Source organism: Aythya marila (assembly GCF_965140915.1).
Source record: "Aythya marila genome assembly, chromosome: 7".
In the NCBI taxonomy this organism is placed as follows: Eukaryota; Metazoa; Chordata; class Aves; order Anseriformes; family Anatidae; genus Aythya; species Aythya marila.
The window spans coordinates 12,654,292-12,672,663 of record NC_139048.1 but is presented as its reverse complement, the minus strand read 5'-3'; the positions used below and the strand labels follow the sequence as shown (position 1 = coordinate 12,672,663).

General features: G+C 52.1%; 1 protein-coding gene across 2 annotated transcripts in view; it reads right to left on the bottom strand.

The window, feature by feature from the left end:
- SH3PXD2A (SH3 and PX domains 2A) overlaps positions 1–18,372 on the bottom strand; it is a 228,208-nt gene that overhangs the window by 177,759 nt on the left and 32,077 nt on the right. For both annotated transcript variants that reach the window (XM_082764488.1, XM_082764484.1), the window contains exon 2: positions 15,649–15,729. In XM_082764488.1, coding sequence (XP_082620614.1) covers positions 15,649–15,729 — 81 coding nt within the window. The remainder of the gene's footprint in view (positions 1–15,648; positions 15,730–18,372) is intronic.

Sequence of the window (18,372 nt, the reverse complement as noted above, 5' to 3'; positions counted from 1 at the left end):
CGGGACAAAGGCCACTTCATGCCTTGCCATCTGTCCGTGGACGTTTTACATCCCTTGTTACTCCGCTATCTGCAGCGCGTTTGCCCCAGCAACATCCCTGGGAAGCGAGGCCACGCCGTGATGCCTGCAGAAAGAGAGAGGAGAGATGAACGCTGCGGTTACATGGCACGGCGAGGTCATGCAGAGATGGCAGAGGTGCTGTGCCCCGCTGGGTCAGTTAGCTGAGCTTCTGAGGCAGGCTCATCATTTTAGGAGGGGATGCAAACACTTTCCCTGGTTTCTGGAGAGCGCCGCCAGAGCACAAGTCCCATTTTTAAGTACGGCGGCAAGTGCAGGAGCTTCGCCGAAAGCAGAGGGAGCAGAGCACCAAGGGCACCTCTGTTCATCGCCGCTTCCTCCAGCGGCTGAGAACTCCATGAGCAGAGCCATGAGCAGAGCGCTGCTCTTAATTAAACACTCGCTGTTAGCGCTAATTACACACCGAGGATTCAGGTCAGCACGACCTGCAGGCTGGTTTGGTTTTGCCCAGCGCTGTCCTGCTGTCGATTTATTCCTACAAGCCTCCTGACCTGCTCCCCAGTGTCACAGGCTAAGGACAGCACCTCACAGGGAGGGAACTGATTTACCATCCAAGGGCCTGCTTGTGTGCCAGCGCGACTTCCCTTGCGTCCAGCCTGTCCTCCAGGGCAGCTGAGATGTCGAGGGGCTGGAGAATCCCATCTGTCCCACGCAGCGATGCCCTGTCCTGCCTCTTGAGGATGTAACAGCTGCTCTCATCGGCGTTTTGAGCCAGGGCTGCTCAGACAGACAGACCCCATCTACACGAACGCATTTCGTTTGAGCTCCTGGTGTGGGACCTCTCTCAGACACCACTTACACACCGGTGGGCAGCTCATCTTGCACCCAGAGTCCATCCTCAGCGAGGCTTCTGCTGCTCACGCAGCAATGACCACTGTTTTTTTTTTACCAAACCTGCTTAAACAGACACTCTTAAGTTAATTTGGCAGTTTCATGACCCGCAAGGCTACTCCCCTGCTTGCACTACTACGAGACAGATGAGGCTTTAGCTCCAAACGTATGAAATTTAATCCCCGTGTTTTCATCATCTCCATCTTCTCTGCAGCCTGTTAGCTCTGCTTGATAGATTGTCCCCTGGAAACCGCAAGGAACTTTAATATTGAAAGCAGAAACAATAGCCCCGAACACAATGGCACATTTTCCTTGAGCAGCTCCATCTGCAAGAGTATCTAGTCATCTCCGTGGGACGCTGCTTGTAGCTCTGGGGAGACGGGGAGAGCGGCCGCTCGGCGCAGCACAATGAAGAAACCGTGCCAAGCAAAACACAGCCACAGGTTTTAACTATGTGCTGGGAGGAGACTCCTTTGTCTTCTTTCTCCCTCTCTCCCTACCTCCAACCGTCGAGATGTTTTGCCTGTGGATCTGGTTCCAAGCCCATGCGTCTCCCGTCCCTGGGGTAATTTAGCAAAGGAGCACAGACGATGAATCCCAGCAGCCGAGCGGGCAGCCGGGGCTGTGCGTGTAACAGATATCTTGCTCCGGGCCCCAAGGGAGGCGAGCACGCAGCCAGCAGGACCAGAGCTTTCCAACAGCTCGGAGCCAGCTGCAAACCTCCCTGTTCCCAGCCCCAGTGCGTGCCCTGAGGCTCAGATCCTGCCCGGTGCCAGGTGCGGGGATCTGCTGAGGTTCCTCATCTTGCATCTGTGCCCGGGAAGGACAGGCTCCGAGCCACGGTTCCTCCCCTGGGTTTGGAACAGAGGGAGGGAGGAGTTATGCCCCAGAACATGAGAACAGGGGCACAGGGGCATCTCACAGGTGTGTTTCTACCTACAGATTTACCAGTTCTGGTGAAATCCATGGGAAACATTCAGCAAAAGCACTTTCAAAACAACTCCAGCACAAGTACACAGGATGGGCGCCTTAGCTGGGTGCCCAAACCCACGTCAGCTCCTTCCAGCGGCCGCCCTAAAGCACTGCGGGGTCACTCTTCAAAAAAAAAAAGAGGGATTTGGGTGACATCTGAATGCTAACAGCCCGTGCCCAGAAAGAGGACCCCAGGGGACCCACGCAGCCCCCCTGCTGTGCCTTGCAGAGGGACCAGACCGTGCCCAAGGCGGCACTACAAGGAGGGACACCACGTCCTGCAGGACAAACCCAACCCAGCCACACAAAGCCACACGTCCACATCCACCAGAAGGATGCCCAGACTGCAGAAATAGCCCTGCGGATGGGTCCTAACCAATGAGCTGCAGGTAGCACACAGCTCTTCTGCCCTAGCCCCTGGTTGGGGCAGGGAATTCACGTTTCACAGCCTCCCTGACAGCATTTCTTGGTGATGCTTCATTAAAGAAAGCACCCAGGAACACGGTAACTTGCATCAGGGAGGTTCAATGCTCAGGGCCATGTCTGTGCCCTCCAATTCCCTCACCAGCAGCCACCAGGCTGCTGCTTTTCTGAGCTCCCCCGCCTCCAGTGGGATCTGTAGGGCAATTTATTTGAAATCTCAAGGCCTGATTTGAGGCTCGGGAAAACTTTTGCAAAGTTTCTCGTTCTCTTCGGTGTATTTTAGATCAGCCTTTAGCACCTCAGCATCAGAGTGGTGAGGGAGCAGGGTACAGGCTGGCGAGGGAATTTGCAGCCATCTGCGGGACCCAGCCGCAACGCTTCCGCTGAAGAACAAAAACAGATCCCCAAAAAGAAGTGAGAAGTGAGGAGGAGGTGGAAGGAGGAATGTCACATCAAATGCTTTCTACCAGGACACGAGCAACTTAATTTTCAAAGTTCCACGCAGGGATCCTGCTGACGCCAGCCTCACTGAACCCTGATAATGCTGATCTGATCCCTTCACCTCCCTTCCTTATCAAATAAGGAGAGAAAAGAGCACGGGAGGGCAGCAGCCACACACCTGTGGGCAGCCCTGCACGCAGAGCCGGTGAGCTGCTCGTTGCCAGCAGCCCAGATGCAAAGTTATCTCGCTTAATTAGGGCTTCCTTTGGGGGGAAACCTTGGCTCGAGTAACTGCGCAAATAAATTACGCTAGCCGGCACGCACGCGGACGCACAAATACCCTCTTTTGCTAAGCCAGGTGCAGACATTGTTTCTAGCCCTTCATCTGGGGCTGCGGCATGTCTCTCCATGAGGTCAGGCACGGGAGAACATCGCGCTGGCCACAGGTGGAGGAAAACCTGAGAGAGGCTTAAGGAAAACAGCAATGAAACTCAGAAGAAATGTTCCCCGCTCTAACAGGTGCGGAGACGCGGCTCGGCGTGCTTCGGCACACGAGCTTTCAACGCAGCCTGAGCGCCACGCTGCAGATCTGAGGTGGTTAAAGGAGGCTTTGAAATCTCACCCCTGCTTTGAACCTTGAAGATTAGCATCAGCACGGAGAAGGATTTGAAGCTGGAGGAAGACGCTCATGTTTCGAAAGCAAGCAGCAGCAGGTGAAGGGGCGAGCAAAGGGGCTGCTCTCCGGTACAGGAGCAGCCCGGGCAGGTGATCCCCTGCCCTCGACGTGGGACCGAACAGGATTAAACTGTGCAAACACAACAGAGGCTTGAAAAGGAAACCTAATTTCCCTTCTTAGCGATATTGAGGCATGTAACAAGGCAAACTGCCAGACAGCTTCTCGTGCCTTGCTGTTGAAATTGAGCTGAAGAATATGATTTGAGCGTCAAGGCGTTCGGTGACAGGCTGTCACTGTAATAGTATCTCATCTACTTAAAAGCATCTCTCAAATGTCAAAGAAGGTGGGAAAAGAACTTCAAGCTTTATATCCTGAGTCTGAACGTGTCCCTCGAGGTGCTGCTTCCAGATCGACACAGCGAGAACCCATTTCTAACATCAGAGCAGAGTATGGAGAAAGGGGGTAAGGTTAACAGGAGGAAAAGACACTGCTGAGGGGTTGGTTCTCAGCAAAACGCTGACCTGCAGGACTCCACCAGGTCCAGGAGATGTGCAGACAACAACCACAACAAAGAGAGAATACAAGATATTGTGTAGGTAACAAATAAATACAAACCAGCTTGTCCTAGAGCAATGCTGTATGTCCATCCTCCAGGCCTGCAGTAAGAAGCTATTACAATATTTCTGATAAGAGGACGACAGCAGTCTCACAAGATGAGATTTTTCTGTGACCTTTTACCATCCTTGGGCCAGAACCCAATGTCCAGGACTGAATTTAAAACCCTGAACGAGAGCAAAATCATCAGTCTTGAGTTTTCACCATGGCCTCAGTCCCTACTGCATCCAAATGCCTTGTGGTCACAAGGTGATTTATCCTCTCAAAATCCATGAAAGCTGTTAGAGAATGGACAATCCAAACCCAAAATCTCTAAGAGCCAGCTTTTCTGCTTTTGTCAGGAGAGGACAAAACATAAAAACAACATACAGTGTTCCTCCTTGTAGCACTTTAATCAGACTAAGAAAATAATGCAGGACAATACACCTTGCGTGCCTACAGACTGGGAATTATGGCTTGCACTAGGTAGAAGCACTAGGGATCATTGCAAAACTTCCCTCTCCATGGAGAATAATTGGCCCAGTGCTTGTGGGCTGGTGCTCACGGAAGCTGAGTGTGCCCCTTCCTGCACGAGGCTCTCACTGCTCATCTCTCAAGGCAGGAGCACAGCGAGCATCCAGCACAGTCCTGCAGCATTTCCCCAGCTGGCCCATCTCTGTTCCCTTCATCAGTAAGACGGGGCTGGCCATGCCAGGCTTTTATCTCAACAGAGAGCGCCTGGGCTCAGCTAATAACGACGAACAAAGGGATTATTTCTTTCAATTTGTATTCATCGGGGCTTGCGGCCTCTCATGCATTTTCCGTCCTCAGACACCAAGGAGACCGACGTCTGCTCAGAGCTGCTCTGTGCTGCGGCAATACAAATAAATTAACGGGTCACCACGAGGGAAGGAAAGCGAGTTTTCCACCCCAAAGACTGGCTTACTTGAGAGCCTGACATATCTGAAATCCATTTTTTAGAATATATTGAAAGGGCTCTCTTTTATAGAGGGACTTTGTTATGACGTGGAAAATTCACAGCTCCTCACATCAAGCCACGGGCGGAGGCAGCCTGGAGTATGAATTAAAAATAATGTGGTTGTTTGCAGAAATCAGCAGCACCGATTTAAATCCACACCCTCCTCCCTCCTCAAATAATCACCCTGTGAACGGAGGTGGTTTATGGAGCCTTTTGGAAAATGTTCCTCACGGCCTGCCTCCCGAACCCAAAATAAAACACATCACATCGCACCAAATACTTCACCAGGGTGCTGCTCTCTCTCCCCCCCAACCCACGCCTCTCATTTGTTGCTAATTAAGTGCCCCAGCAGGTGCTTGGAGCACAAGCTCGGCCCGGCTGCAGCGAGCAGTGATCAAACCCCCCTGGAATGTCTTCTGGGAGAGAGGCAGCCTTCCAGGGACCGGGCTCGGGGAGGAAAGAGCAGATTAGAGGCGAGGGACGGGTCAGCCTTTGGGTCAGACTATGCGAGCTCCACTGCCAGAGGGCACTTTCGAAGGATGGGTCACTAGAAACGGCTGGTTTTGGGGGAAAATGTTGGCTCCTCTCTATTTTGCAAGCCCTGCTCCGGGATGGACAAACCCCAATCTCCAAAGCAGGCAGTGACCAGCGGTGCCGTAGCCGAGGCAAGAGATGTCCCAGCCTAGCCCCGGGCGAGGCCAGGAAAAGGATGCAGAGCGAGCCGGGTGTCGGACCGGCCGGGAAGGTTATCGGCTGTGTCTGTGACACATCAGGGCCATGCCAGTGCCACGTTCCTAGCTGCCACCCAGAGCAAACGGGGACACGCCTGGAGAGCGGTTTTGTGACAGCAGCTGAAGCCCTGGGACGTGTCCTCGCATCGCAACGCCTGGTGCACCCACCTCCCTGCTGGCCTCCACACTGTGAGACCGTTTATAGGTTCTCGGGGGATACGGCATGGACCAAACCCACCCCGTGTCCTTCAGCTGTAGGACCAGGCTGAGAGGTATCAGCACACGGGCTTCGTGTCTGGACACCCTAAACCAGTTACCCGTTGGGATAACATGGAACAAGCCTGGAAGGAAACCCTTCGTCCCTTCTACAACTTGTACTCCTGGCAGCAGAAGCCCACAGGACCAGGACAAAATCCCAAGCAAGAAAAGCACTATTTATATTTCTGCTGATCGCTTGGCTTTTCTTTGGTCACCCTGCTGACGTTTCACTTCTTCACCAAACCCTGGTAGGAACGGCTGGGGGTTTGGGGGGAGGAGAGGGAACGTGGTCATTAGGGTCTGGCTTAGCTGCTGCAATACAGCTAACGTTTGGCTCTGTTCAAAGGACTCCCAGCCAAAGACTTCAAAGCGCTTCGCAAACATTAATGAACAAACTTTCTCCAGGCGGCTGATTATAGCCCCCGTTTTATGGGTAGATATTTCCAGATAGCCTCCCTGCCGACCCAGCAGCTCCCCGTTTCTCGTCCCACACCGCAGACTCCCGGCTCGTAATTGCACTGAGAACATCCCCGCACTGAAATGAAACTGTTCTGACCTAGGAGTGGGACGGGATTTGATGCCCCACATACTCCAGGGCTGTCCCCAGGCGAACCTGAGGTTTTGTAGGGCTCCCTGCAACTTGGAGATGCTTTCTGCCAACTTCTCCCTCTCCATAAGGCCAGCTAGGGACTACCTTCGTGGAGCACACCGCCCTGTAATGTTCCATCTTCCTTATTCCCAGATCCCAACAGAAAAAAAAAAAAAAAACAAAATCTGCAGGGAGACCTGCATCTGTTACAGGGACTCGGGTATTCCTCATGTGCCATCCCACAACGTATTTTCCCCCTAAAGTTTTTGCCACGCACCAGCTTTGCTCAGGCAGCAGCAGCACGGCAGTGACTAGGACGAGCCCGGGCTTGGATTTCAAGGCTCCCCAGACCACACAAGGGCCAAAACTCTCTGGGTTGTCAGAAACCAGAGATTAGCCAGAAAAAAAATGAACAGCCTGTTGAGTAATTTGCTCCAGGTGAATAAGACACCTTCCCTGTAAGACAAAACTTCAATCACTGAGCTCACCTTAGCTCTCCCAAAGCATTTTTTCCTGTTGGCGTTTTACTCAGTCCTTTTCTCTATTACTTTCTAATTCCCTCTCATGTGGCATTTTCCTCTCTCACGGGGTTTTTGTGGTTTGTCCGACACCTCTCTCCAAACACCTGGCTGAAGGTAGCAGCTCAGCAAGTCGCGCTGGTTTCCTTCGCACACCCTGAAAACAAACAAATGCAGCCAGACCCAGCTGCGGGGCTCTTGCGCTCACTCCGGTTGCAAAAATGCTGCTAAATCAATTAGTACCTGTCCTTAAAATATCACCTGTACCGTGCAATACCTAGCACCAGCAAGCACTTCAGACACTGAACCAAAGCCTGCAGGTTTGTGCTTCCCTTCCAAGCATCTCTCTTGGGCCCAGCTGTGTTTTAAGGCCTCATCCAACCCCAAACACCAGCACTGCGGCTTCCTCTTTCCTTGGGAAACTGCATGGAAAACAAACAGCAACACGAGACCTCGAAAGATCCTTCTCCAAACCCAGCGCTCCTCAGGGTCCCCCCGGCACAAACAGCGAGGGACCCTCGACCCGGTCACGCCTCTCTTGGGAACAGGCAGGGAAATGCTGGAACAGGCAGGAAGGGAATAAGGTGGGAAGCAAATCCCAGCTTCCCACCCCGCTCCTGCAGAATTATTCAGGTGCTATGGGGAAGGAGCAAAAAGCCCCATTTGCACTTAAATGCATTAACGTAAATCATCTCCCCGTAACCCTTGCAGGGCTGTTTCGGATGGTTGTGAACACAAGCTGGGGGGAACTGTCACTGCCTCAACTCTTTGGACTTGGGTGCTTCAGGGAAGAAAGGGCAGGGAGAAATCCTGCCAAGGAATGTGATTTTCAGAGAAAATACCTTGATCTTTGGTTTAAAAAAATAAAAAAAAAGGAAATACACTGCTCTCCTGTGTTTTATTGTTCCAGCAAACAAAACCTGGCACAAGGTTAACAAACAAGGGGGCTCCTCCCTCGGCTGAGCTTTAAATCCTGCTGGGGAGACCAAATGGGCTGAATGGGACCTGCCAGCACTGGGGTAATGGGAACAGAGGTGGGACATCGCAGGAGGTGTGTGTTTTTATGTGAAAAGCAACCAGCAGCGAGGAAACTTGGTCTGCATCCTCCTCAGCTGATCTGGGAGAACCTGCTGCATCTCCTCCCTGCGGATGTACCCGGACGAGCCCCACCATCCTCACAGCCCCTGCTGTCAGCAGGAGGTAGGGGATGGGGGTGCTGGTAACAAGAGCTTACACAAACCAGACCTCCAAAAATAACAATTCAAATAATCCTTTTGACTAATTCCACCGCTTTCTTTGCTGGTTTGGAAAAATCTGCCCAAGTTAAACTCTTTCTAGGTAATTGATAAAACCCACATAGACGGCAGCACGGCCTAGCAAGCAGGTAAAGCAATCGGGTTAAAGCTTCCAAACGACATTCACAGACACTTCTTCAGTCTTTGCCCGGTTCCAAAAATACTATCCCATGAATATGAGAGCATCTGGTAATGTGGCTTCACTTCCCAGCTGTCAGATCCAAACTGGAGAGGGGAGCTGGCACAGGAGCTCGCAGCGCAGCTGCGTTTTCCCCGATCCCTCCCAGCGCTTACGCAGTTTTGGGCCAAGAGCCCTCAGCGCAGGTTTCTCTCCCCTTCTCATAAAGACAATACACCTTCTAAAAACCACATCCCACTGGGATCTTAGTAAGTGAGAGTTCACCACCGCTGAGCTGTTGCTCTTCTCATTTCTGACGTTTCCTTGAGCCTGACAGCAGCCGGAGGAAGCTGCCGCAGCCTCAGCACTTGCTGGGGGCTCCTAACCCCGGCACTTCCCCCCGCCGCTGGCTACTGCAGAGATGGGGGCTCCCGGGGGAGCTCTGCTTTATGAGCTCTCACTCTCCACCTGAAACGTGAGCCAGTTTGTAACTCCACACCCTGCTGCACCCTCCCCTCCGAAGCTCCCAGGCTGTGTGCCGTGAAGCAGAGCCGGCAGCCGTCGCCACCCCGGCACGATCACACACCTCGGAGAGGGACTTCACGCTCTGCCTGGGCTGACGACATTTACAGGGCGCTGAACGTGGGATCCAGGCCTCGTGAAACCACGCGGAGCAAAACACCAGCCCTAGCACCACGAGAGGCAGCAATTTCGAAACCATTTCCCACCTCGGAGCACGCCCTGTCCGTGTATCTACAAGGAGCCCGTGGAGAAGTCAACCACCTCTTTGTGACAGCCCCAACCTTTCTAAAATTAAAACCTGCTCCTTTCTCTAACTAAATATAGAGCCAGTGGCTTAATTAAACTTCGTTTTACTTCTAGGATTGGGAGCCTTCCCCAGCAGCAGGTTATTTATTTGGTTATTTGCCGTGTGCTTCGAACGTGGCCTCTGCTGTAGCTGGGCAGGCGCGTTGCCATTTCCCTCATCTCTGTCTGACGTGGCCCGGGCTCTTTAGAAACAAATACTGGAAACCAAACGGATTGTTTCTCCAAGCAAACATTTAAATAATGATGGAAATAAGAATTATAAACAATTCCATTTATTCACTGAAGACAAAGATACTGCCCCAAGCCAGCTGGTATCCTAAGGCACTGACTAAGCCCCAGAAGGAAAAAAAAAAAGGCATTTATATAGCCTTTAATCATCTAAGACAATCACTCCCAGCTCAATAACCACATCAGCTACTCTTTTTTTTTTTTTTTTCCAAGGGAATTTCAATTCCCCTGTTCCCGACAGGCTTGCCGCTGGGCTGTGTTTCGGAGGGGAGCAGGCAGGGCTCTCTGAGAGCTGAACGGGGCCCGGCTGCTCCGGGAGCTCCAGCACAGCTGCCAAAATGCCAGCAGCACGGCCAGCGCTCCCGGCTGGTGGCTCAGGGCTTCTCCTGGAAATCTGCTTTGCTGCATCACCTGCAGACCTCTGCCGGCCTCTCCACGAGCTGTTTGGGACAGTGTTTACTGGGAGGAAAGGACGTGCCATTCCTCCCCAGGGAGCCGGGGCTGACCTCGGGGAGCAGACATGTTGACGGAGCCACGCTCTGATTTCCTCTCAATTTTTCCCAGGCTAGGTTCAGTTTCTGTCCCGTTCTTAAGGAAGCTGTTGTCGAACCACTCCGCGCATCCCAGCTGCTGGAGCTATGTCCCCTACAGCCCCGGGACTGCCGGGGATGGCCTTGAAGCCAAGCCCTGGGGCTGAACCCTGCGGGTCAGCTCTGTTGCCAGCCTCCTGGTCCGGAGGAGGGTTTCAATCTCAATGCCTGCAGCGGGGCCAAAACGCTGAGGCCCACACCACGAGAGTGGGAGCAGGACAAATGCCATCCTTGAGAGAATTCAGACCATCCCAGCCAACGCCAGCAGAGCCCAGAGTGGAGGGAGGCCCACGCCTCGACTGCAGAGCCCCGGTGCATTCACACCACAGCTCAGCCCACCCCTCTACCACGCCGTTTTCTCCCCACTCCTCCCCTGCCTGCTTCCGTGTGCACCCTCAGACACACACGTAGCCCGCACGAACACTCCCCGAGCTCGTCAGAGGCTGGGAATCTCGCAAAGGCGAGCCTCCCACGCGGCGAGAGGGGCAAGCTGCATCACGCACGGGGCCTCGCCAGCAGCCCTCCTTCCTTCCCTTCCCTTCCCCAGCACCCCGAGCTGCTCGCGGGGTGGCAGCTCTGGAAGGGAGCGCCCTCAGGCACCGCGGGGTGAGCCTGCAGCCCCGGGTGCCTGGGAAGCCCTGGTGGTGGTTGGGAGCCTTCTGCAAACTCAGGAACGTGCTCGTCCCGTTGCATTCTTACCTGCAGTCTTCGTCACTGAGGAGCTCAGCGCATGCTTGAGCTTGTTGATCCGCCGCTCCTACAGAGCTAGGAGCAGGAGTGCTATAACACACAGTACCGTATGCCCTACAAAAACAGTCGGTGCTGAGTTAGACTGTGCTGGACCACCAGATTTAGTGATTATGAGTCCACTTGGGCAATTAACCCAAACTAATTAACGCTGAGAACTAAGCGTTTTCATCAGGGCGACATCAGGCAGCAACCCCACAAGCGCCCCGTGCCGATTCCCCCTTTGCTCTGCCCCAGGAAGCCGAAACCCCGAGGCTGCCAGCTCACCTCGAATCCCTGTAACCCTGTAAGATGCAGAGCCCTCAGGCACATGGAGGAATTACACTGGGAATGAGAATGGATGCTACAATATTTGATACAGCTTGGGGTAACAGAAGAAGGGACGCTGGGACAGAAGAGCACATCAGAGAAGAAGGATCGATAGCAGCAGCATTCAGATGAACTCTGGTCTGAACAAGCACAGTTACAGACTGCGAGGATTTTTTATAGTCCCATTTTTGTTTAATGTGCTCTTCAGTGCTCAGTTACTTCATTACAGCACTATAAACAATCAGGATGGCCCTAGCAATAACAAACGAAGCTCTTGATGTTTTATCATCAGGCTGGAAACAACTTACATCTCTTTCCGCTCCCTAATAAAATTCTTGATATTCGTTTTTTTTTTTTTTCCTCTTTAATGTTCTAATTGGCTGCTAGTGAGTTCCTCTTTCTGCACCACTTTGAAGAAAACCTGCTTAGATCAGCAGACTGCATCGGCCAGATAATTTTTTGCTAACTGATACACAAAGCAAATGCTTGAACAGCGCCTTGTTTATTTGCCTTTTCAAAATTGTGACATTTCATATGTCTCCTTGTGGCCAAAACGTCTGTGTGGGTCATTGTGTGCGGAGACTGCGAGCTGCCTACCTCACATTCCTGCCGCGGCGCTGGCGGGGACGTCGCTCGCCTCTCATACCACCAGAAACACAACGTGGGATTGCTGCTGTGCTTTGTCTTGGAGAAAGCTGCACTTGGCAATTGCAGGGAAGGCTCCTTCCCCAGCTTCACACAGAGAGACCCTCATGGAAGGGATGGAGGGGTTGGTGCCTGACTGCAGGGCTTGGCCCCTCTGTTGAGGCTCTTGTCCTGTCCAAACCCTGATCCAGGCACCAAAAACACGGGCACAAAAGCAGACTGGGACATTTGGAGTCGCTGGGTAAGATGCCTTACGCTTTAAGAGATTTCTGCATGTGCTCAACTGCAAATCTCCATCCTGCAAAAGCCCTTTCCAGCAACAAAAACAGGGGCCTTACATCTGTAGGTGTCTTTTACTGCGGAGTGGAAATGCTAGGCACGATCCCTGCTATCCCGATAAAAGTGTCCTTCCTCAGCTCCTTCAGGGACAGCAGGAGCACTGCCTACCAGAGCTACCAGCTCAGGACAGGATTCTGCTGCCACCACCACCAAACCCACCCCTGATGGTGGGAAACCTCAGATGACACCCAGGTAAAGTGCCTGCAGGAGCCCCCAGCCTGCCACGAGGCTCAGCACTTGCTGCAGGCGATGCTCACACCACTCTCCCCGTGTTGGGCTCTCCCCCGTTCTGTGCTGCACACAAGAGCCAAGGACCCAGGGGCAGGGTGCATCCAAAAGTGGCAATTAAAATATTACACCAAGAGGTGGCTCTGACTCCACGTGGTGCTCGGGTGCAAATGCCTCTTCGGGGTGAAGGACAACAAATAATTGGACCTGACAAGCCATTTATCGTGCTGCTTTCATCTACGCAGAGCTAACTCAATACTTACAATCCTATTTGCAGCAACACTGGCACCCACACGTAGTCTGCTGCCGTGATTTGACCCACATGCAGCAGCAGATGTGACTTGGTTGCACAATTAAATTGAAGCAGGGTGTTGCAGCACCATTTAAGCCCGCATTTAGAGATCTCCAGACCTCACTGAAGCAGCACAGAGCTGACGCTTGGCTCGTTGCATTGGGTCTGGTTTCTACTCACCGCACCGCCACGGGGCAAACTCTAGCTTCAAAATCCCACAGAGTGTCCAGATCCACTGCCCTATTACTTATCTCGAAAACCTCCTGACACACAACTCAAGCACACGCACTGCTGAAACGGCACGGCTAAACACTTCCAGGGGTTGAATCCTTGGGACAGAGCAGCCTCAGAGTGCCTTCAGTGCTTAGCACAATTTGCTAGGAAGTATTAAAAAAATAAAAAGAGCAACACCGCAACAACATCCGACAGTATGATACAAGAGCTCTTAAAACCTCTGAGCCATTTGTCGCAGAGAGACCAGGGCCAGGTGGGCTCTTTTTAAAGAACCCTGAAATTACAGTAGTGAAATTAATTATTTGTATTCCTTTCTCTTTGCCCCTGGCAGCCCCCCGGGCTCCCCCACGGGTCCTATCCGGTGTCACTGCCAACATCAGGCATCGCAGCCCTGATTAAGCTGTTACAAGTCAGCCCTTGTTCCTCCACTTCACTCGAGAGCAAAGGAGGCACGTGCAGGCTTCGGAGCCCTGAAACGTGGCTCTAGATTTCTAGATTTTGGGAGCAAAAGGAGGGGGGTCTGAGGAGACCACCTTCATCACCAACAAGCTGGTGGCACCTCCAGCACCAACGACATGGTCTGTGACCAAGAGGTTCAGCCCCTGAAGAGTTTGGGGAATGGGGCTCAGTGCTTTCATGCTGGTCTCCCATTTTCATCGTGAAAAGCTCTGAGCTGGGTTTTCCACGGCAAAAATCCCTCTTCTGTTCAGGGTACCTTAATACAGCTGTTTGCAAGGCGAGCTGTGGCCCAGCACAGATCCCCCCTACAAGCCAGGCGCAGTTCAGACAGCAAACGTGGGGAATCCTCCACTGCTACACCCTGGCAGCGCTGCTTTGCAGCACCGGGAGGACTTCAACACTTAAACGTGGGCAACTGCAAGCAGCTGCAGCAGGGGCTGCCCAGCTCCTCCAGAGACACTGCAAGATCTGGAAACCCCAGGTGAGGGCCTTGGGAACTCGCAGTGCCTCACAGCACGAGCTAAAGGGGCTGCTGCAGAGGGCTGGCGCTGCTCAGGCGGTGGTGGCCCCGACAGGGATCCCTGGGAGAGAAAAAAGGGTTAAGGGAGGGAATTTTGTTACTTTCTTGTCGTATTTTCTCGTGGGGGGAGAAGCGTTGTGCAAGCGGGAGTTTTCCACTGGCGCTAGGCCCCCTTGCACTTATCAATGGGACCTTTCAGGGCTCACTCCCTGATTGAGACATCATTTCCTGTCCAACACACTAACCCCATTGATAACTCCCCGCTTGATGGGAACTTTTCAAACCTACCAGGAAAGGCCAGGAGACCCAGAAGAACATACGCATGAAAACAGAACTGGGGGCGAAAAGAAAAAGAAGAGAGAAAGAAACAGTTCGGGGCACAAGCCACGCGGACGACAAATGTTTGTGATTACAGAGCAGAGCATCTTTAGGAAGCACATCAGAGAGGGAGAAGCCATTGCACACATCATTCATAGCAGTGGGACTGACAGGCCTGGTGCCTCAGGCTAGAAAGAAGCGGAGAGGGGCTTAAGAACATCCCTTTGTTGTCTTCCAGTCACACAGCAAACGTGGACATCAAGACTGGCTATAAAAATTGTCCGGTCTTCCCCTGCCAAAGCCAGAAGAACGTAACCGGTACGGCTTTCAGAGGTGGCTGGAGACTTCAGATGTCCAAGTACAACAAGCAGAGAGTAAAGGGGAAGCAATGATGAAACTCTCATTCTTCCAGGTATCTCCAACCAGGCACTCAAGGGAGGAACCATTTTTTTCCAAAGTCATCCTAGCAAATTGGCTGCCTGTTATCTCCCAGGCCACGGCCCAGCCGGCTGTGAGTGTCCTTCAGGCTGGCTGTGAGGGCTCATTTGATATTCTGAACACAGCCCAGTTCCAAGCACAAGCTGCAGCCCCAAATCAGCATTTTCCCCAAAGTTCAGGAGTCTGGTAAACCTCAGTTTTTGCTTTCGCTTGTTCCCAAGCAGAGGTTTTACAACCCCAGGCAATTACAGTGCTTCTGCCTGGAAAGGTACAGACACAATGGATCTGGACTATGGCTAAACAGGACAGCAGCCAAAAAGCTCTCCCAAGTTGTACAGGTGCTTGGCAGCAGCACTAGAAATGAAGCAACTGCTGCCCACACTGAAACTTTGTAATTTAGACTTTCTAGTTTCCTGGCTTCAGGCTTCACCCAGCATCAATCCAGCAAGAAAGCTTTCAATGAAACCTAAATAGACTGGCATGGGATAAAGCAACAGAGCCACACTGGGTATTTAAAACAAATCAGCAGGAACCAGGAGGCTGGCTGGCTGGAGAGGTGGTTAGGAGGAGGGACAGAAGGTTTCCACTGCCATCCCCACTACTAAACTGCTGTGGGAGCATGCAAAAGCTCTGCTCTTTTCGGCAATTTAGGCAAGTAGTTTCTGGGGGCCCAAGATGTAGCTCCCTGTCTAAGTGCATCTCAAGTATTTAAAATTAGATTCCCTCTTCAATAGGAACCATTCATGAAAATGTCAGCCCTAAACGTCTTCGCAGGGCAAGTTACTCATTGTGAGCATACCACCCACTTCTCTCATACCCTACAAGGACAGAACCTGAAAAGTTTCAGGATCATGACATGTAACAGACCAAACAAGCACAAAGCCTTATTTAAACGTAGATCGTCCCAGCTGGAGATATGACTGGGAGTAGGAGCATCAATAACGCTTTGTGTAAGGAAAGCCAGCCTTACCTGCAGATCAAAGAACTTGCTGTATCTGCGGTAGATGATCTGGGAAGTCAGGTCGGACCATGTCACGTTGATTATATAGACCTGGTCAGGGAAAAGAAAGCACAGGTCAACACGGGCTCTGAAACACAGGCAACACACGGCTCTCGTTCCACAAGGATATTCAACGGGAACCCAGCTCTGGGGGCTGTGGGATTGCAGCTCTGTAAAACACAGCCAGTGATGCACACCCATACATGTACAGCTCAGCCCAGCACCTCTGGTAGCCAGCAGGCTGATTCAAAGGTGATGTGAAGCAGGTCAGTGAGGGCGAGACGGTTTCCTAACATTTGTGGAAACAACACGAGCCCAGAACAAGCCCAAGGTTTCCCTTGCCCAGCCCTGTTACGCATCCTGAACAATCACCTTACAGAAGCACTTTTGCCAGAAGACACGAAGAAAAATGATTCACAAGTGCACGCACATACACACACATACTGCACACAGATATTTCCTTTTGACCCTAGTGCCTCCAAAATATTTTTAAAAAGAGGAAAAACAAAACAAAACAAAACAAAAAGAAGCCAAGTTCTGGTCTCAGACCTACCAGCTTTCAAGCTGAATGCTGGTCCTGCTGCCTTGTTGACAAATACCCGAGACACAACCAGACTTGAGCTAACACAGGTCACTAAAGGTGACCACACGACTCCAACCTAATGGAAATCACAGTTAGGGCAGCTCCTGGGTCTTTAAAGCACTTTCCAGGTTTCGCATATGGAGCGAGATAAGGATCTGGCAGAGGAAACAGGCAAGCATCCCTCCTCCCTCAGCCCCTGCCTGCAGCAGGAGCTCTGCCCTTTGCCTGCAGGGACGGGGGACGGACAAGCAGGACACCAGCCCAGCTGCCGAGGTGCAGATGCTGGGTTATTGCTTTTAAAGATAAGCCCCGGAGGGATGTTAAAGACCAGGTTGAAAAACACTTTTCCAAGGACCACTAGGGGATTTTTCCCCCCTTCTTTCCTGGTAAGAGCGAGGTGGCATCTGATGCCCTGGGAGCACGGAGGTCCTGCAGCCTCTCTTCCCTCTCTGCTCATTACGACCACGTTCAGTCCCAAGGCCACGTGCTCCCTGTCCCCCCAGCCCACTTCCATCATATCCGAGAGCTGGACACGCAGGGAAGGCGATCTGGGGCCTTTTATAGAGCACTGATGGTAAGGAGCCTGAATTTGACTGAATTGCCTTACCCAACCCACCTGCTGCTCCCAAGAGAGCACGGCTCTCAGAAATCCAAGCTATTCACCTGCTCTGCTTCACATTTCTCCTACAAAACCAAAAAAAAAAAACATGGGTGACAACCATGCGGGTTCATGAGGAGCAGTGAGATCGAGTGACATGAGCATTTCAGGCCCCCTTTACAGATCTTACCCCGGCAGGGGTCAGGCCCTGGGACGGAAGCCGCTGTTGCCAATTTTCAGCCCAGCCACACTGCACTGAAGGATACTTTTTTCCATGTGTTTGTTGTGAGAAAAAGAAAAAAAAAAGTTTGTAGCTTCACTCTGGGCTAATTCACAACACAAATATTTCTGCTCGTTCGCTATCCAACAGCTACTCTCAGATGGAAAACCCATTCGATTAAAAACAGATCCTGACAGATGGGAGCTGACCGGGATCCAAAAGCAACTTCAGATACTGTAATCCTGGCCCCGGGTTCTCACAAAGGGGATGAGACAGGGATAGGAGGAACACGTTGCACATCTAAACGATGCTTATAATTTTTAATTACGCGTCTTTTGCTCCAGAACTTTGCAAGGAAGATACGCCACAGCCATCCAAGCTTTTTGAGTTTGGCAGCACTTCGAGCTTCCCCATGCTGCTCTTCAGGAACCCAAAAAAAAAAAAAAGAAACACCCTCAGCAGCGCTGTAAGCCTTAGGTATCTTCACACTCAGCAAAAGAGGAACTGGGTGGTGTACAGATGCATTGACTCCTCTTTCATGGGCAGATCGGAGCAGCAGCAAGGAGAGCCTTTAATCGTAACCCAGAGCTCTGTTAAGCTAAAAACGCACGGGCTCAAAATCTGCGGCAGGACGCAGGTGCAAAAACCTGAAACGGCGATCGATTTTCATTCTTATTTGCATAAATCACACTGCTTCTGGAAAGCCATTTGAAATAATGGGCAATAAGAGCTGCTTGACCTCAGAAAAGATCAGCAAAATGCCAGATTTTAAAAGCAAGGTCCAAAGGTTTCAGAAGCCCTTCGAGATCAGATTTCCCTCCTTCGGAGATCAGAGTTTGATGGTTGTTCGCTTCTGCTGCCTTACCCAGGCCCGTAACCTTTTCAGGAGCAGCAACCATTACATCAGCTTACCTCATCATATTTTTTTGCTCAGATCTTAAAAGGGGTCGCTGTGAAAGCGATTAATGCTATCCCGGGGGAGCAGGAGCAAAGCAGTCCTGGGGGAGCCCCAGGTCAGGCAAATGCGCGGGATGAGGAGGCAGAGGAAATCTCAGCTACGTGCATCAGCCTTGCTGCTGCCTGCAGAGCCAAGAGAGGGCCACAGAAATGTGGCATTTGGTGGCTCCCCAAAACGCAGCCACCCGAGCCACTGTCTTGGCACGTATCCCAGCCACAGGGCAGAGAGCTGCAGAAGGGCCCGGAGGCGAGATCTCCCTGATGGGAGGCACCTGTGACGAAGCAGAGATCTTCCCCAGCACTTTGCTCCTACCCATGGGAGAGCCAAGAGCAAGC